The 21,395-nt window shown below is 38.2% G+C and overlaps 1 protein-coding gene and 1 long non-coding RNA gene across 2 annotated transcripts in view; one reads left to right on the forward strand and one right to left on the reverse strand.

The window, feature by feature from the left end:
- Positions 1–3,200: 3,200 nt before the first annotated feature.
- LOC131463112 (uncharacterized) overlaps positions 3,201–21,395 on the forward strand; it is a 74,618-nt gene continuing 56,423 nt past the window's right edge. Inside the window, exons 1-2 of the long non-coding RNA XR_009240946.1 lie at positions 3,201–3,281; positions 3,728–3,895. This is a non-coding gene — a long non-coding RNA (uncharacterized LOC131463112). The remainder of the gene's footprint in view (positions 3,282–3,727; positions 3,896–21,395) is intronic.
- Positions 18,563–21,395, reverse strand: part of pdgfd (platelet derived growth factor d) — a 47,734-nt gene continuing 44,901 nt past the window's right edge. The window contains exon 7 of the mRNA XM_058634809.1: positions 18,563–20,831. Within this exon, the coding sequence (XP_058490792.1) occupies positions 20,697–20,831 (135 nt within the window). The 3' untranslated portion in view covers positions 18,563–20,696. The remainder of the gene's footprint in view (positions 20,832–21,395) is intronic.

A 21,395-nucleotide genomic window follows, 5' to 3' on the forward strand; every position in this document is an offset into this window, starting at 1 on the left:
AACACGGCCCTCTGGGTCAGAGAGTGAAAGAGAGACAGAGGGATGTAGACTGAGAGAGCGCGAGAGATTGCAGTGGCTATAAAATCCTTGTATGAAGAAATTTTACAGAGACAGGATTATGAGGACGGCACAGGTGGTGGAGGCTGGAGAGAGAGCAGGGGTTAAAAGGAAAGAGATGGAGGGGAGAGGCTTTGGACAAGTAGTGAGTGAATTATGGAAAAAAGAGCAGGAGGACAGAATGAAAGAGGAATGGATAGAAGTTGTTGTTTTATTGTAGTGATATAGAACATGACAGTTTTTGCAGTCTTAAACTGCCGTACGTGCTCTGTCATTGTTTTTAAGCTGCAGCAAACACACCGTCCACTGTCAGAAGTCAGTCTGAACAATTAATCTAGGCTCTAAGGCCATTAGAGGCACACAACTGTGAAACACGTCTCATTTTCAAATCTGATCAAGTCTCATTCACAGGTGCCTACTCCATCTCTTCCTCTCTCTCCTCAGACTGTTTCAGTGTGGTCACAGTGATTTGGTTTTGTGATTTTTCTGGCTGTAGAAGCAACATCATTGTGTTTTCTCACCCTCTCATGGCTCTGCAGCGGTTGCAGAAGGGAGAGTGGGACACTGACTAGGTAGCAACCCACTGCAGTGTTGCATTCATAATTGGCATTTTTCACACAAAATCTATCTGTTGTGACAATGTGAGAGCTACCAGTTCTGGAGCTGAACCAGGCAGCTTGAATTGATCATCTCTCAACCAGCATCATCCTCCTCCTCCTCCTCCTCACGTCTGGATGGGAATATACCTTCACTCCAAACAACCAGTCTGTGTTTATACACACTGGCATTTGTAAAATGTTTCCTGAATTATTTAAAAAATTGACCAATTGAGGTACATAACTCCTCTATTTGTGTCCTTCCCCCTTCTCTTCTTTGCGTTTTGACAACTCCTCGTCCTGCAGCCAGAGGTAGAAAAGCACAGATGGCTTTGCCAAGGGCTTGATTCAAAGATAATCTGTTTAAAGATTTTAATTGTATAACAAGCTACCATGCCAGGTCTGAAAGAGTATTGCCATAAACTCTGCTCCTGTCGCAGCTGTAGTGAGATGTTTGTTTGGATTTCTGGTCACAAACCCACACAGTGTGAATCAGTTTTATAACACTGATTTTAAATGCAGCCCTCACCACACACAAACCTTCAAGAGACAAAAGTTTGATTTTCCTCCATAAACCTTACATTTAAATTGAGTAATATTCCACTCATTATGGGGCTTTCCTATGTTTGTATCTCACAAACTTTTATACTGGGCACCCATTATAACTTTTTATTTCCATTTCTTTATCACCTAATGCTATTTTAAATAGATAAACCTGCCATTTCCAACAGATTTGACTGCTAAATAAATCCCAACTTCCTTTTATACATGTGTTATTTAAGGAGTAAATAAAAAAGAATTCTCCATTTGTGTGTCCTCCCAGCCAAGTCTTTGGAAATTATAGTTTTAAAACACATACAATACAAAGCTCCCACAGCATTACCAGTGCTTATGAGGAACATAAACAATCCTTTTTTTAATCTGATAATCTTTCTTTGCACATTCTCAAAACAAAGGAGGGGTATGAAGGATTTGTTTTCATCCTGTAGGTATGAAATCTGTAAAATCTGTTCATTTCACTACATCAGTTTGTTTACTCATGTGACCCTGGATATTTAAATAAATAAAATAAAATTTACATTCCCATCTTGCAAGAGGGTCTCTATTAAACTAGTTCATATACTTCTGACACTGGGTTTTTGTATTTAAAACGTTAATCACTGCTACACATGAGCGAGCCACACAAATGTCAGCTGAGTTACTACAGAATTCCCTTTCACATTTGCTAATTATCAATAATTGTGATACAATACTAATACAATGGATGATGGTAAGAGGGGAAAAAAACATATAAAGGGGTTTATTCTTTCTCTACAGACCCAGTGTGTCAGGTCAGGATATAAAGGAAGCTACTGGTCTGTTTTCAGGTCCTGGAATTTTGTCTCTGGGGTGACTCAGTACATCTCACCTCTGCAGTGGGATTTTAAGGGTGAAAAGTGAGAGTAAAAAGCTAACACCACCCATGCGATGCTTACGAGGAGGAGGATGGAAATGTACTGAAAAGACACGGAGGGGGAGGTGTGGAGAGAGTTGACAGGAATACCAAATGTTATGGAGGACAAATTGGATTCCTGCAGGTTTGATTTACACAGGAATTCATACCACTAACCCTGATTTGCTCCTCAAGCTTAATGCTTGAGGAGCAAGGGGATTTCTATTTAAATGCACCCATCTTGGTAAATGTGTATTCATTCTCATTATGTAAGTACTTGTCTGTATATCAATGGATGTCTGGTCTGCTATATACAGTTTATATAGTATATTGGCTATATGTTTAATTAGGCTATTTTCTTATAATAAATGCAACAGCCTCAGTAGCTTATCTTGTAGCAATTCTGGAGCAGTGGCTCCAATTTGCAGTTTAAAAAAAATACAAACAAAAGTTCAGTGATGCAGTGTTTTTTATGGTAAACTGTACTTAACTTCCTTCCATTATCCTGCCCAAGTTTTCATTATATATTTTAAATTTATTATATGTTTCAAAAGTAATCTAAAGTGATCTAACATGTCAGAATATCCAGCCACACTGATTCTTCCATGGTTAGGGAGGACATATTATCTGCATCAGTGATATCATCATCCTGTAGAACCAGGATGAAAATATAGTTTTTAATAAGGTGATGAGCAGTATGAACATTACAAAAGTACATACATTATATGATAAATGGAAGGTAAAAATGATCCTGTTTCCCTGCAAGAGGCAGGAAAAACAAAATAATGCAGTTTAGTTTCCGGAAACACTAACTCACAAACACACTGTCATTTGTGTTTGTGAATTTACAATTGAATACATTATTGTTATTTTTGTATTGTAGCACTGTGTAAAAATGTTAAATATAAATGTACCAACATGAATATATACAAGAAAAAAGCAAATAAAATGTGTCTATTAACTGTATGTGCCCTGAGCACAGATGCCATTACATTAACAATTGCTCAGTTCAGTTCAGTTCATGGAAGTCATGTTTGCTAAATGGAACTTCTCCGTAATTAATTTGATTATTTACACCTGTGATTCTCCCACTGTGACCTGTCAAAATGGCTGCTGTGCAAATTAGGGCTAACTGCAGGTGTGTCAGTGTAGAGGTAGATAGGCGGGTTCATTATCACAGCAGGTGGAAGTCACAGGTTGGTTTGAAGCTAATGTTGTCCTGCTTTTAATGTGATATCATGTAATAATGTGACTGCAGCCTTTATTTGTGTTTGTGATTTTATTACTGTGATAATAGCACATAGAAGTAGTCAGCAAAACACCATGCTAATCGCAATTAGCGTGCTAACTATGTTAGTTTAGCTCTCAATGTGGTAGCAACCTAAGCTGCCGAGTTTCATTGAGCTTTCGGTTTAATTCCCATGACCGAGGAGCCGGACATTTATATTTTCTGTGTCGTGTTATACGTGAATGATTCTAGCAGACAATTATGTGTGCTTGTTTACCTCCAAACCTTTATTTTAGCCTTTTAACAACATTTAACTGGTGGCAATGTCGTCAAAGTGCTGTTTTAGCGGAGCACTTCCTGTATTAGCACGTAAATACCTTTTCAAAATAAGAGCGTGTTTCATCGTTAACTTAGATTCCACCACATACTGGACTGAGAAAGGAGCAAATGGAGTTTTCCTGGACCCTGTGAACAATTGATTTCCCCTGCCTGCCCACTGTCTTCAGCTGAAATGATGATACCTGTTACAGCCTCCAACCTGAAACCCACCCATGCACAGCCTTCCTGTGGCAACATCTGATTGTAAGTGTCAACTTGCATCACATGCACATGTGTGTCTTGTCTACATGAAGTGATTTACATTTTAAATTACATTAAGTTGTTGCAGGGTTTGCATGCATGTAAGACTAGAGCCCCTTAGTTAAAAACAATGTCCATAGATTGGGCAGGTAAATAAATTCAATAAAATATCATAATATTGGGTAGGCTACAGTGGAACTATCATGAAGTAACAGGAGTGGTTATTTGAGTAACTACGTTTTGCCTTCCTATAATCTCAAACCATCTGGTAACTCTCGTATGAACTCTGACAACAAGGTATTTTTTGTCTGTTGCTCACTGGATATTTTCTCTGTTTAGGACCATTCTATCTAAACCCCAGAGGTATTGGTGTGTAAATAGATTCTTGGTTTGAACTTCAGCAGGTTTTCTTGATCATGCATACATGCCTAAATACACGGAGTTGATGTGATTTGCCGATTAGGTATTTGAGTTAACGAGCAGGTATTTCTAATAAAGGGGCTTGTGAATGTATATTGATATGCATACAATTGTGCAAACAAACTTTGAGAAATAATTTAATTGTTTTTAATGTTTTACCCTGACATGAAATGTTTTTATAAATGCAAATATCAGTCTTTAATCGTTTTATATTGACTGATTATATTGACTGATTTGCTTTTACTTTATCATCTCACTGGACACTTATTAACTGATGTGTCTTTAGATTAAGACTGCGTCGATGGTTGTGGTGTTTTCAAAATATTTCTGAATAAGTCGGATCAATATGCATAGAGGCCAAAGGACAGTGTATTTTTTTGGTTTCATATATAAAGGGCAGTATAGGCATACAAATCTGCCCTGAAAAAGAATATGATAAAGTTGATTGTGTTGCTCATGAAGGAAAAACTTTTAAGATGTAACGAGGCTATTTCATTTATGGATTACAAAATTACAGATTCAGTTCAGTGGGTAAAAACACAGATTTTGTTTTGCCTGTCAAGTTATTTCATGCCGATTCTTTGTTTATTTAAGTGTGTGTGCAGTAGCATAAATATATGTTCCCCTCAGTATACTGAACAGGAGGCTGTGTGTGTGTATGTGGCAGAGAGTGTGTTCTTCCCCTGGAGAAAGATGTTGCCTCCAGCAGAGTCAGAGGGGCTGACAGATGACCACAAGGTCACTCGTCTCTCTGATCTACGATCCTCTCAGGAGACACTTACATACTTCAGGGGAATTTCCTTCTTTCTTCGCTGGCTCCATCTTGACTCTCATCTGCTGATTCCCTCTGTTCTCTTTCACTGTTCCTCTTTTTCTCTGCTCAATGCCTTTTCTTTGTTCTCATTTGCTCTTTTTTTCCTGCCCCTTAATGCCTTACTGTCTTCATACTTTGTTCTTCTCTCCTTCCCTTCTTTTACAACTTCTCATTAATCTTTCTAATTTTTTCTCAGCTTCTCATCTGTTACATCACTTATGCTTGTTTCCTAAATCCATTATCTATTTGCAGATTAATGGGATTATTGCTCTGTTAGACAGGAATCCCCTGGGAATTGTTGTCAATTCTCAAAGTTTTTGAGACTACTGATTTGTTGTTATAGTAGGGACAAAAATATATAGAAAAAACATTTTCTGTAACCTAGTAGTGCAATGCCTCATTTAAACACTCATTATTGAATGTAAACCTATAATGACATGCAAACTTTTCTGTGGCAACTAATCAATCGTCACATTGGTATTGTTATTTTGATGGCAGTAGGCCCTGTCAGACACTAAACCAAATTTAAAAGAAATACAATTTTTTTTTTTTGCAACTGGATCACATGAATGCAAACAACCATGCTCTTCCATTTTGAGTGTATGGCTCGGTTGAAATTACACATCTTAGGTTGTTTGTGTAAATTCTGGTCTTTTATACTGTAATGCAGATGAATAGTTGAATAGAAAGGTGGCCCAAAACTGTTTTTTTTTTTTGTACATTTACAGTAGTACGCATTCAGTACATAATGTGTTAACTTCTTTGCAAATATATCTTTGCTCTTGAGAAATTACTCTCTGCTCCTTTTGTGTGACAGCTTTTTTAAATTTGTCCATCAAAGAGGAATGAGTATCAAGCCCATAGGTTTCATTCCTAATACACTCGGTTGAATTTTAGAGTCATCATCTATATGCAAAAATCCAAGGGAACAGTTCATCTGCACTCAGTTGCTCTTTCCTCTGTCTTGCTTTTTCAAATATCTCATGCTGTTTAGAAATCCATTTGGGAATGACATAGTCTTAGTCTCAACCAATATTCTTGCAGTGTTTTTGTCACCAATGGACACACCCTATCCAAAAGGTTTTTCTTGGATTGCTTTTACGTAAAGCCTTCAGTGCTGTTTGGAGTTGCCTTTCTCACATATGATATTTTTTGTATGTCACTACAGGAAAAGCACTGGAGTAATGATGAAATTAATTAGTAAAAAAGACCCATAGTTGATTAACTTGTCTGCCAAATGTACCTGATGTCTCACCTTGTAACCACATGCTCTTCAGTTCGTCTTAGAAAGCTTGATTGTTTTTCTGTGGAACTAAAAACAAAAACAACCAAGAATACTGTGTTCCTCATTTGCAGAGTATGCTGTGTCCTATGCAATTCTTTAAGCTGTATAAGGTCATTTCAAATGCCATCAATTTTTTTTTAACTGTTAAAAACAGTTTTCTCTGAAAATAATTGCATCTAAACCTCAATGAATAAATACAAACATTAGTAATCATTATGCAATTGTCCCAATAAAACAAAAGTGAGAAACTAAAAGCAACAGGACAGAAATATCCACTGCTAAAGTGGTTCTAGTTTGGCCTCTGTGGTCCTCTTTGTACTCGCTCTAATATTGAAGAATGTTCCAGATTAGAAAGATGACAGCAGCTAACTGACCAGATGCACTAACCCCTCCCCTCTGCCGTTACAGCCAATGAAGCACCATAGATTAATGACCCACTCAAACCCTCAGCCAATCACCAAACTCATCTCCAGCTTCGGATGCCCTTGAGCAAATGCAAGCACACATATTTAGGGGATGCAAACGCGCACATATTTGTCACTCACAAACCCACAGCTACACAATCGCCACTTAATTCAGCCTCCTCCTGTGGGCAGCGGGCCGCTCAGTGCTGATGTTTATGGTTTCTCTGAACCTGCAAATCACCGTGGTTACAGCTGGGCAGATTTATGATTGTGGCTCTTTCTACTGGCCCTTGGACTATCCATGGATCAACTGCATAATAACACTCTCACACACATTCTGTTCTCGAGATGATGCATATTCTCAGAGAGCATGAAGGCTCTTTATGTTAAGTTTGTGGCTCACTGTTTGCAGAGTGACCCAATCTGTGTGTTGAGTCTGTTGGCGCATATGCAGGGTTTGCCCCAGCATTGTAAGATTTACTGCAGGTGCAGCACCCAAGCATCTTTGTCTAGCAGCTAAGCCAAATGAATGGAAAAGCTCTGCTGAGAGTAAAGATTTAACCTTAATATAAGACACAGTAAATTTAGATTAAAAAAAGAATTGTTTTCTTTTTACATCAAGATATTTTAATAGAGAAAGGTTTAGTGTAACAAGGTATGGATTGTTTGACTTTGTAACCTTAATTATTGTAGTATTTTTTTTTTCTTACAATATGTAAGTAGACTGCCGTGCAGACAAATATTGCAGATTAGAGAGACAGACCGGAGGTGTTCAGTTTTGTGTATTTGTTAACTTTAAACTGTTACTTTGTTTACTTTTAAACTATAGATCAACATAGGTCAAATAAAGACCCATAAGGTTCGACCTCTGCTCTGTAGGGAGTCCATAGTTAATCAGCCTAAGCGTGTTTGTTTGATTAATCCAGTTTAACCTGCAGGGGGTTTCAAAAGGCTGATGCCACTTGTTCTGCCACAAGCGCAGGGAAAACCCTGCTTTACTATTACATTTTAGTAGCTTGTTTTACCTCGGCCCACTAAATGTTGTGCAACAGTGAACTATGTCCCCAGATCTTTAGCTGATAAATATGCGTATTTCTTTTAAAAAGACTGTTGCTGTCTTGTCACTGTTGCTTAGTAAGGAGGGTAACTTCTACTGTACATCATACAGTGCAGATATTAGGGATTCTCATCACTGATAATCTGTTGTTTGAAAAAACAAAACCTCATGGATCACAGGGTGTAAAATTAAAGTTAACACAGAAATGTGTACTTTATTTAGCTTTTACTGCAGCTGGGTTTTTGTTAAAAATGGGAAAACATCAATTTAAGTTTGTGGTAAAATTCAAGGCAAGCGAATTGTTTGAAATTGCACATTCAGTGGGGGGTCTGTGTTTGTGATATTGCATGAGGAAAAACTGCATTTTAATCAGTTTTGCTGTGCTCACCTGTATCCATTTTGTTTTTTGATGACTCATCATGACCTTGGCTGCTCTTGTGCAGGAGAGCCACAGTTGGAGTTGGCACCAGTAACACTCAAGCAATGAAGGCCTATTGTGTTAGACCACAAATTCAAGTATTCTTTTTTTTTTTTATGAGCACCATGCCATGGTTGGTGAATTTCTTATATCCCTGTTGATATAATCTGTCCTTGAGATGAGCTGTTTAGATTTCTAATATTTTGCCAGACAGGACCAGCGAAATACCAAACATGTTAAATCCTCAAACCTGTTTTAACATAAGCCTCCCTCACAATTCATTCACTTTATTTACTGAAGGTGTGATGATTCTACACTTTCTTTCTTTCTGAATAGTAAGGGATTTGCAGCTTGAATATTCTTAATCTGTGTTGCAGTTTGTTTGATATGTTGCATTATAATATACATACTGACAGATTTCTTTTCATCCCAGCTTTTGTACTGAAAAGCACTGGGATACATTACTGTTACTATTTATCAATTTCTTTTGACTTGTGTTAGTTCGACATTCATGTGGACAGCAAAGAAGGAATTTCATTGCACATAGAAAGAGGTTCTTACTGTACACATGACAAACACTTTGAATCTTGTAAAAGATTAAAAGTGAAATATGTATGAAGTTTGACTACTGTTTAGCTCTAAGTGAATTGAACAATGGAACCAATAGCAATCAAATATAATTTGTAAATGTTTGTCAGTGATGACAAGGGTCTCTCTCTACAGCCACGTTATGTCTGAATAGGTGCATGTAATGCATACAAATTCTCAGCAAAACTAATTTTATATTTATTCTTTTGCGAACCTATGCTCGACTTCCCAGTTCCCATTACATTGTGCATACAAGTGTCCTGGCTTTGTGTGTCTTTCCCAAAAAAAAAACATTAGCATAAAACACAAGCGAAGCACATTTTCTACTTGTACATGCACACACAATTTGTGTACAGTATCGCAAAAAACTGTTATGTATGTTGTGTGTGTGTGTGTGTGTGTGTGTATGAGTCTATTTGTTTGTGTGTGAGAGACTGGCTTGATGTCTTTCATCCATATCATCAGCATTGCATCAGCAGAGCAGTGGAAGGTTACAGAGAATTGTCCCAGAGAATCCCTTGTCAATCTTCTTTTTTTGAGGATCACAAAACTTACTATGAACATGGCATGCCTCAAAGTCTTTGCTTAAAGCATTACACTTAGCTTTTGAAAGATAAAGAAACTGGATGCAGTTTATGTGATTTATTTTATTTCCCTTCATCATACAAAACGAATTTTGTAAATAGCAGTGGCCTGAGCAGGATTAGTTTGGTGTTTCTTTCACTCGCATGCCTCATTAGTGAAGATGATCTCAGCCAAGCAGGCCGACAGATGCCAGAGGGACATATGGAGGCAGGTGATGAATTTGAAAAAGAAGTTTAAAAGACAAATAAATCAAATGGAAAGTAAAAGTGGTTTATAGAGGGTAGACAGCTTTGGAAGTCCTGAATCGGAAGAAAAATGATTGGCCAAAAAAACAAAAAAATAGTTAAATGCAGTAGATTGTTCCTCCAGTGGATTAAAAATGGGGAGCATGGCCTGCTTTAGAGAGATAGAGGGGAGGAGATGAAGAGGTTTGCAAAAGAAGACTGAGGAAAAATTGGAAAAAACTTCAAGGATGGAGTACGAGGTTGATCTTCGTCAACATGATTTCACTCTTTATTAGAGACAAATACACAGTCAAGGCCCACTCTGCTGAAACAGATGTGTCAGACTGCATTGCTCCAAAATGTGTTAAACTCTCCCACCCCCACAAGTCAGACTCCTGTCTTCTTGCCCTCTCTGGTGCAATTCTGAAGCCATCGCTTGAAATTTAAGGTGACATAAAATGTCTGTCACTAAGTGGAGCTGTGTCCTTAAATGTGGAGGTTAAGTTTTAAGTTTAAATCAGGGTGAACCTTACTGTATAGAAGGACGGGTGGATACACTGAATTATCTTTATTTGTGTTTTATATAGCCATCACTTTGTAGATAAGCAAAATTGTACTAAAGTCAATTCTTCGTTATTAAAGCCAATGGAGTCATCTGTGGAGGGGTGTAATTGGGCAAAGAAAAAATTATTGTGTTGACCAGTGCAAGTTCACTCTGACCTGTGTTCAGAGATGTTGTCTTCACCTTGATTAAAATCCTTATGTGTGAAATCTCTTTGGCTAAATGTTAATTTTTTTTTTTTACAAATTCATGTGTCGGCTATATAGACCGATCTCCTCCTGTGCAAGTAGATGATTATAGTCCAGCTAATGCACTCTTATGGTGTCTGTGCCACTCCTGTCATGAATTGATGGAAATCGTGTCAATTATATATTTAATCAGGTTGACCGTAATTTCAACTTTAATGAAATATGGAGAGTTGATGCATCTCATTGCTGACTGAACCAAGAGAGCGTGCATTATTTATCAAGCACAACATATTTACAGTTGGGATGTCTTAAAATACTAATAAATTATTGTCAAGTGTACATTTAATCTAATGACTTTTTCTGAGAAAACAGTGTTTGTTCATAGTGCCCCTTTTCTCTGGGAACAACTCCCGAGTCTACAGCTCTGTTATATAGTGCAGATAATTGTCAACACATTGCCTATACAATATGGTGTAAGCTTTATGTAACCACATTTTCTCATGTGCTATTATTTAAGAAAAAAAAAAGTAATAAAAAGTGTACTGTAGTTCATAGGCAACAAATAAGCAGTTACGAGCTGAAGATACTTTATTTTTCTCCCCCTTAAGCTCTTTGTATTGCAGTCATATGAAAAATGTGAATCCCTGAGTCAGGAGTTTGCACAGACATGAATAATTGTCTGGAAGTTTCCACCAACATCATGAAAAACAGGTCAGACACTCACTGTAAATTATGTAGCTGAGGGGCATTCAGGGCAGCCAGTCTAAACCTTACTTGGTGCCATTATGTGTGTGTGTTCATTTAGGTGGGCCTGTTCTGAACATCACACACACATCATTATCCTCATGCAGTATGTGTGTGTAACTGTGTGCCCCATGGTTGTTGTAAGTGATGAGTTATGGCAGTCAGCCTGAGGTGTCAGAGAGCAGACTTCCTTTACACTGTGGATAAACCTGTATGTGGCTGTCTGCACAGAACTGTGTGTCCCTCTGCTGTTCTTTACTCCACACACTGACTTTCACACTTCAGGTAAATGCAGTAAAGTTGTTTTATTAAAATGGCTACTTTTCTGTGAAGTGTGTCCTGCCAAGCAGAATTTTGTAGTAAATTAAAAAGGTACATTTTTCTTACCGTCACCAGACTTTTTCTTTGTCATTCAAGAGAACGTTTCAAAAATATTGTTGGTTGTTAAATCTGACTTGGTTTTCATACAAACCATAGTAAATGTCTGTCTACCAGATAAAGCTGTCCTCATGTGTCTTTTTACTTGGACTACAACTGGTGGATTTTGACTACAGCAGAATAGTGATCATATTTTTTAGATATTTTCATATGAAACATTATGCAAGTCACCAGTGTATTGCTTCTTCATTCAGGAAGCAAAAGCATCCATCAGTCTTTACACAGCATGACAAAGGCCTCCATTTGTTTGGCCTCGAGGATACTTCTAATTTTCTGTAAGGATTTTATATCTGGGCACCTACTTACATGCACATTCTTTTTACGTTGCCATTTAGGCTGCTTATCATTGGAAGTCATATTCATGCAGGGATTCTACATGTAGTGCCATTTGTTTAATACACACATTGATACATTTCATTCACTCACTGTTCTCTGTGTGTGTGTGTGTGTGTGTGTGTGTGTGAGAGATAAAGAAATGCTCTAAGGTGAGCTTTGTAGCCTCCACTACCATGTGTTTCCTGTTTTTACAACTGCTTTGATCTAACCAACCCCAGTTCTCCCAGATGGACTTCTTTTGTACATACACAGGCGCACACACACACACGACACATAACTTGTATTTCACAGACAAACCACAAAAACACTTTTCCTGCTTCGAGCGGTCACTAGGTGAAATGTAAATATGTCACTATTGGATGTTTTTCAGAAGCTGTTATTTCCTTCTCATGTTGTTTTTGCATTCATGATGTTCCCTCACTTGAGAGAGGTGGCCAGGTTGTGCTTGTCCTTGCTTTTTTTTTGTTGTTGTACGTGTGTTTAATTCTCATACTTTCTTTACCTTCCTCTTGGAAAAGAGGAATGGATAATATATGCTTTTACAAAGGAAATTGTGCTTTAGATAAGATGACGGAGAGGGTGGGTAAGTAAGAGTGTGATCAAGGGTAAATGTTCAATCGTATAGTTAGATGGGTTCAGTGGGTACCAAGTAAAGGTACCAGTCGAAACGCAAGCTTGACCCAGGGCTTTACCGTTCCAAACCGAACTGTACCATGATGGACCAACGAGCAGGACCATGATGTGTTCGCCAACACTGAACCACTAGCAGACCTGTGGATAAGATGGTCTTTGGTATGGTGTTGGTAATTGTCATGGTAGAATGGGCCATTTAAGAGTTAGCATTTTAAGAATTTGCATGCATGTTTGTTGATGCATAGATGCAAACCTGGGCAAGTACGGTGGCCCTGATAGCTCAACACAAATGCAAACGCCACAACGGAACGTTTTTTTGTCTTTCCTGTTTTTAATACAATGGTCAGCAATTGTTTTGTCAAAGGTAAGAACTCTCATATATGGCGTTCTTGTAATCATATCTTAATATTGTCATTATGATATGTTTCGTTTTTGTGGATCGATGCGGTCAACTCGCATAATTGAAACAATAACACTGATGTTCTTACTTTGTATATGTTTAAAATGACACCTGCATCAAACTGTGATTAATAATTCTTTTCTTGGAACTGGCTGTTGAAGCTAGCACAAATATCAGGTATTACAGAAATGGCTGTGAAAAGGGTCATAAATGTTATGAACAAATTTGCTCTTGTAATGTGTCTTGTATATATTGTGAACAGAAGGTCTCTGTGTATGAAGTGGGAAACATTGAGTAACCTATGAAACATTTCTCAGTTCTACTTTGTTCTTTTGACATTTTGTTTAGCTCTTTCCCTCAGCCATAGCACTTCTAACTTGATATTTCCAAATGAGTTGTGTAAATGTAGATATTTAGGGAATATGCAAATAGACATCACGAAAGTTGAGCTGATGAAGAGACTTATTTTCAGTGCTTGAAATACGACTGCAGGAGTAGTAACAAGTTCACAAGTGCTCCAAACTTGAAGTTGTTCTTTATGCCTCCATATTTCCTCCGCCTGTCTAGTGATATAAACGTTTGTTGAAAGAAATTTTAAATTAATGAGCATGAAATCCGGTTCAATATTGTTACAGATGTGGGTCATTATATACATATCTTTTTTGCCATCCAGGCGAAAGTCATGTGACTGAAAGCTGATGTGTGGCTTTGCATTTGTGTTGAGCTGTTTGGGCCACCAGTGTCTGTAATTTCAACAGCATAAGCTTCATTTTAACCCTGAAAAGTAATTTGATAGCTCTTGAAATCATGGCAGTAAAGGATGACCATCTTAGAGTTACACGTCAGATAAAAATGCATTTCAAAGCATCATGTCTCACACCCTCTCCTGTCATAACATCCACACATGTCAGAGTTGTAGGCAGATTTGATGGGCTGAGTCCAAAATATAGCATTGATGTTAAAACGATCATAACCTATCATCATCTCGACAAAGCTATTCTAACCCTGACCCCAGCGTGTGATTCTCCTTGTAATTCATCACTGAAGGTCTTTTGTGTTAGATGCAGCCTCTCATAGTCAAGCAGAGCCTGAGTATGAGCTTTTTGCCTGTAGTTCACATATATAAGAATTACATTTGCAAGTTAACTTCATAACAAATCTTGCTCAGGCATACAATCACAACAAAAACACAAAGAATAGGCTTTGAAAACAAGTCTGTGTTTGCCTTTAAGCTCTGTCTGATTGGGGCCTAATAAGAATATGGCTAAGTAGTTCTGGAGAAACATGCTGTGAAGGTCTAATTTGCAGCTACAGAAAACCCTTGTTCTTTATGAGCAATTAATTCTGAAAACCAGAGAGAGTCACTGGATTCACATTGTTTTGGTTTTTTTTTGCCAGTGGTGAGTGTAAAGGGTTAGTAAATGGTCTGTATTTATAAATACACCTTTCGACCTTTACACTACAGTTTTGCCATTCACTCACTCATTTATACGACCCAGGTCCAATTAATGTTTATTCTGTCACACAGAAAAGGTGTTGCCGGGACAGCTTTCAGGAGTTACTAGGGGTTGGGTGTTTTACTTGGGGACACATTGGCACATAGACCAGCAGAGCTTGGGTTTGAACCCCCAACCTTCTGTTTGGAAATGTCATTCCCTACCACTGGGTAGGTAAGCTCTTAAAGCTTGTGTACCAGTTAATTAAGTTAATTGAATAGTTGGTAAGAATAAAGTGCGCCATGAAGTTACTGGGCTCTTTTGTATCCAATGCCGCACCAAGCACACATGGTAGTTAATCACTTCAATTGAATCAAAGTGAGTCTGACACCTCAAGGTATTTTCTTCCATTCTTCTTTATTACCCCTGCCTCCGTCTTTTTTTTCCCATCCGGTCTCTGTGCCCCTGTTCTCTTCCTATAAAGTGCTGCTGCAAATGCAGTTTCCCAAACCTGACTTTTCAGTCTTTTGCTGTTTTTAGAAGTTGCATGTGAAACTTTTAAATCCCTTGGCTGGAGATTCATATCCTACGGCCATAAAATGTAGCAATTAAAAAGTTCAATAAAACATCCCGAAGAAAAATATGTTTATACTCCAAAAACATTTATGATATATTGTCACGTACAATACACACTGTGGTCCGTCTCTGCTGTCTTTAGAGTCTCAGTGTGGAGGAGACTGCAGTTTCGTACCATCACACAAGGAGACACGCACCTCACATCGTCTCTCACACTTAAAGCTAATAATTTATTTAATGTAATAGTTTGGATCTGAGAAAGTAATTTTACTATTTTAAATGTGCAAGGGAAGACCTACAAGTACGACTGTTCTTTTTTTCTTATGTCTACCGATTCTTCACATACAGTGTTTCTCCATTATTCAAAAGAAATATCTAATATTCATACCTAAATGAAAGCTGTTCTATAATGTAGTGTGAAAGAGGGGGAAGATGGCAGCAAGGGACACGGAGGAAATGGGGGAGACTGGAGGTCAGGAGGGGCAGAGAGATGGTGTGTGTGAAGGGGGGTGGGTGTCTACTTGACAGCGGAGAAAAGAAAATTATAAAAGCTTTAATTGCTGAAATCAGAGCTTCATAGTTTTTAAACTACTCTATAGCCCCTCATCTTTAGGAGAGGATGTTGGCTGTTTTGAGATTTTTTTTTCTTCTTGTGTTTGGATTTGGCCAGAAACACAAAATGCCAAGATGCTTTTAAGAAATGAAGAGGAGACAAATTGACAGTCCTCCTCCCATTAATTTCTGCTGCATGTCAGTTTAGTGTGTATTGTAGGGCAGTGCTGTCTCACTACATCGTGTCTCAGTTATGCATCATATTCTCACCATTCTTTCTTACACGCCTCAATGACTTCATCTGCTCTCCCCCTCCTACTCATCATCTGTCCGTTTGTCACTTTTTCCAGGTCTGTGTGTCTCTATGAAACGCTCTTTTCTTTCTTAAGGCATTTACTTCAACCCCCTCATTCTTCTCCATCCCTTTCTTTCCAGCACTGTCCTTTTTTTCAGTAGGTTTACAGCAGTATGAGATTTTCACATTATGGTAAGTGTCAGAATAAATCTCATCATATCTTAGAAGAAAATAATGCTCTCACAACATATTATCTTCAGTCTTTGCTGATTGATACAGGAAAAATAATGGACAGTGGCCCTTTTTTGCTTGGCGAGATTTAAATATTGGAGCACAGGGCTGTCTATTGGAAATAATCTGGCAATACGATTCATATCTTGATATAGTGGAGACGATACAATATTTTGAAATAGAGTTGAAATGATTAATCGATAACTAAATTAATCGTCAACTATTTTGATAATTGGTTTGAAGCTTTTTTCATTATTAAAACACAATTTCTGATTGTTTTAGCTTCATATATGTGAATATTTTCTGGATTCTTTACTCCAGATAACAAATAAATCATTAAAACTTAATCATGTTGGTTTGTCGACAAAACAAGACATTTGAGAACATCATGATTTCCAGGTTTGACAAACACTGATCAACATTTTTTTAACGCTTTCTGATATTGGATGGACCAAACGATTACTCGAATTTATCACGAAAATAATTGACAGGATTATTCGATTATGAAATGAATTGTTAGTTGCAGCTCTATTTTGAAATATAAGCAAGGCGATATGATGTGACCAACCCCACTATCGTATATTTTAAGAAAATGTCATAGCAAAAACTGTATACAGTTTTCTGTCTAATGAGAGGGGGAGAGAGTCAAATGTTTGAAATTCGGAGGCTGAAATACAACACACTTTCACATTCACCACTGTGAAGAACTTTTCTGATACAGACAGGCTGCCCACTGCTCCTGTGCCCAGCTTGTGTGTGTGTTCACTACTAGTGTGTAATGAGGATGGGTTAAATGCAGAGGACGAATTCACTTTCACTAATTGGCAAAAATTAATAATTATAATTCTAATGTGCAGCTGATCCCCTGGAGCAAAATGTCATCCTCTGCTGGAAACCACTGACCAAAAATGAAGACATGAAAATGGTTATTTAAGCACTGAGTGCTGTAAGGTATTATGCTAGTTAGAGGTCATTACTAATAAATTATAAGACAGAAAACTAAAAACAGTCCCTTTAATTCTGAATTGTGCAAGAAAAGTAGAAAGGGAAACAATACAATGACAGAGGTTCTTGCATGTTTCCCTCCATCTTTCTGGGTTTCATTTTGTTTCTTTTATAAGTAACAGCATGGTGATGATTTGCCTGATAAGACAGAACGAGGGCATCATGGGCGAGGACCAAGTCAACTAGAGGAAAATAATGGAAATGACAAATACATGTGAAACATGTGGCTCAAAAGCAAAGTGGGGTTGGACCTGGTGAGGTTAGGAAATCTGGGTCAGTTTATTTTCGATTACGAAGAAAAACTCCAAACTACCTTTATTTCTTAAAAGGAACAATTGCCAAGAAAATAAAGTTGTCAAATAAAGGAACCCAATACCTTACTCGGGTGATGTGTTCAGGTAAAAGGGGACATCAAGTAGCTTAATTTAGCTGAATTACCTGACAATTGTATTTTATGACTCATTCTGACTCACTGAAAGCAGGCTATGGGTAGAAGCCTGCCTTTGAGTGCCTATTTCAGGAGACATTCTCTTTCTGCTTTGGAAAACAACAGCCTCTAAACTAATAACACTCTCAGAATGGCTACTTTTCAATGGCAAGATTCAGATTATGCAATCATGCATGCACCCTTTATTTTTTGTGGTGTTCTCTTTTTTGGCAATTGGCCGTTTCGCCATTGCTTCCCTTCCCACATGCATACTTCCCATCACCATTAGTTCCCCCATGTCACTATCTTTGTTATACACCGTCACTGCATTGTTGCATTAGCAGTGCCTCGAGATGATGATGATTGTGGATTAAATAAATAAAAAGAAGCCTTTTTTCCTCGATGGCAGAATGAGAATGGTGCATTGAAACCATTATTTAATGCTGACACAATGTTGTGGACATGAGTCTGGCTATGTGAGACCCAGGTTGGGCCTTCCTTACATGGTTGAATACACCCACTATTTGCTGGAGATAGTGTGAGACAGGAGTGTGAGACCCTAGATCACACAGGGATTGGTCTAGGGTCAGTATGAATGAAGAAAACATGTTTTGTGATTAACTGCCAACATTTAAATACCCTAATGTGTGAAGCCTTATTTGTCCAATTTTACCTGGCTGATTTCAGCTGCTGAGAGACACAAAAACAGCCTTATAGGAATGATGGGGTCAAACAAATAATAACCTGCTCCTCCCTGTTCTCTGACCTCATTCTTTTCTGATTAATCTACTTTTTCTTGTAGTTTCTCTCTCTCTCTCTCTCTCTCTCTCTCTCTCTCTGTCTCTGTCTCTGTCTCTGTCTGTCTCTGTCTCTCTGAACAAAAGTGTTGCCACAACAACCACTGGACATGAAATAGACTTCAAAGAAATAATAATATATATAAAAATAATAGTTACTGGACAATGTGTGGACTTCTGCCAGCCAAGACATCAAGAATGGGGGAAAAAAGATGACAGAATAAACTAGTGATGTATTGTTATCTGGATATGAAATGACTTTTATTAGTATGACATTCTTACATTTGACACAGCCCCAGATATCTATTAAATTGGATAACATTTTATGTTACCCTCCATAGGCCATCATATAAAACCATGTGCAGTCCAGCATAGTAGTAGATTTTGGTGTGGAAATAGCAAAACAAGCTAATATTTTTAATAAAACAACTGTAAAAGACACTAAATTATTGATATAAAGCATACAGCTTCATTATGGGTATTTTCTCAGTGTGATATACGGCAGTACAATCATTGAAATTCTCACAGGGAGGCTGAAAGTAAGGACTATATTTTATTGTAAGTTTGATAAACTGAAATGTTTCTGTGATTTTAGGTGTCCTTAGTTGGTTAAAAGGAAAAAAAACAAGCATATTTACATCTCTGACTTTGAAATACAGTATTGTAAAGTACTGCATGAAGAATTCAAGTACATAATAATGAATACATTAAAGTAAATCTATTATAGTTGTTGGTGAATTAACTATAAAATTTACAGCAACATGCTTCCTAATCACAATCTGACCTATGATGTACTGAAAAGACATAAACAAAAAGTTGCCACAGCACACAGAGGAGAGTGTTTTGCTCTAACTGAGGCAATAAGTATCAAATTGTTATATTTGTGTCTATAAAAGATCAGCCTGTCCCCAAGTGTGTGATGCTGGGGTTCACGGGCATTGAAGGTGACCAGATAACCGTCCTTTATTTCTCACAGTTGGATCATGTGAATGAAAACGTTCACAAAGTGCACTTAGCTGAAATGTTTGCTTTGATCCTCTGGCTACCTACGCACAGACAAAACAGTCTGTGTGCACAGTCACACGCCGCCCACTCCCACACTTCTATCTGCTGCCAGCTCTTTCAGACTGTTGGTAACCCCTCTACCCCTTAAAACAAAAAGACCTCTTCCTGAGCTCTTAAACTCCTCCTCCCTCAGTACAGTATGTCTGTATTTTCAGCATTGACCAGGAGCTTTATTGTAATTCCCACAGATTTTCTGCAGTGCTGCCTCACACATGCAGAATGAAGGGGTCAGATTGTGACGCACAGGAGCATGTTCATGAAAAAGAAATAAAGCAGCATGTTACTGAAGGGGCAGCCATCTTTTCTGCAGTGGGTTCCCTTCTCAGCTCTCATCCAGGAGTGATTGTAATGTAGAAATAGGCAGCCAGGTTGTCTGTTTTCTGCCAGCCACTTCTTCAGAAAAACCCAACTCCCTCTCTCTTCCTGAGTGTCTTTCCTCTGTTATGTCTCTTAGGTCTTAAATTCGTGGTTTTATCCATGTTAGCAGAATTCCGGTTAGGCTGTTGGAATGCCAGGAATGTTCAGAAAAATATGCAGCCAGATCTGTCACATCCTTTGGTGTGTGTGGAGTGATGAACGGAAAAGCAGTGTGGGTGTCGACCCGTCACTGAGGAGGAAAGAGGAATGGGACGGGTAGAGATGGCGGTACAGACAAAGGGACACATGAAACTATTTAAAAAGGAATGTGTGCAAAGAAAATAAGTTTTTCACTGGAACATAGAGCAGCAAAGAATTCGGTATACAATTACAATAGTAATGCTAGTTTTTGGCTGTAAAAAAGAATGAAAGCCCAGAGGCAGTCTGTGTAAGAGTCTGTTTCTGCATGTGTTAGATAGTTCAGAACTGGAACCCTCCTTCTGTCTCACACTCATCTCTGCATGCTACTGGCAGGAGAAGTTTCTGGAAACAGGTATTATAACAGACACAAATACATAGACAGGAATTCCAAACTGATCTAATGGTCTACTTTTAAAGCAAATGGGTTGTCTGTTACTATATTGGAGGACAACTCTGGCGAAGGAAGAAGACTGACTGATATTTTCAGTTGTGATGGTGCACATATGTTGTTTTAATTGCTTTTCAAGATGCATAGTCCAAGTAGCAGAAGCGCTGATAAGAAAAATATGGAAACGTGCAAACGCGAGGAGTATCGTCTGTTAGGAGAGTGGGCAGTTTGATGAGCTGCGGTTGCCAGTCATACGGTTTTTCATGTTTACTGCACATGTCTGTGTTGTTAATAAATGCAGTCTGTTGTAAAATAAAAACAAAGCTAAAAGAAGAACTTGTCCAACAGTTCCAGATGCATATGCCACTATTGTTTGTCTCAGCGAGGGGGCTGGGATGGACATGAACACTCGCATGTTTCATGGTGCGTGAGGAAGATCTCATCTATGATCCAACGCACCCGTGGCCTCCGATGGTGCTGATGCGTAGTGACCTCTGGGGCGTACTTCAGCACCTAGAGAGTCAAGAGTATGTCAAGAGGGACAATTAGACTTTGAAATACAGAAATCATTCCCTGATCTGTGTGGTGGTGGGAAAAAAAAAGCTAAAGTCTACTGATTACTAAATTTACTAAACTAAATTAAAAGGACATCATTCATGACAAAGCTCCAGGAAATGTAGATTACATAGTAGTATAGGCAAGTTTTCTAGGAGCAGGGCCTTTACCAGCAAAGACAAGTAAACCAGTGGATATCATACATCAGATGATTCGAGTGACCACTTCCCAGCATAGTTTTGACTAAAAATGTGTTCCTTTTAGGAGTTTGGTCACTGAAGAAAGCAGCTACAGGTTCAAACACACAATGCAGGCAGTTCTGTTTGTGCAGTATACACAGACCCACCATTTTCATGCCCCTATACACAACAACAGAGAACAAAGTCAGAGAGATGGAGGGAAGAGAGGAAAGAATAAATGACAGCCGTGTGGTTTTGCAAAAGGATACATTGAAAATGAAAATTGGAGAAAGGGCGCGAGAGCTGCTACACGCCCCCAATTCCTTTACATTCATTCACTCAT

This window comes from Solea solea, chromosome 7 (assembly GCF_958295425.1).
Source record: "Solea solea chromosome 7, fSolSol10.1, whole genome shotgun sequence".
Classification (NCBI taxonomy): domain Eukaryota; kingdom Metazoa; phylum Chordata; class Actinopteri; order Pleuronectiformes; family Soleidae; genus Solea; species Solea solea.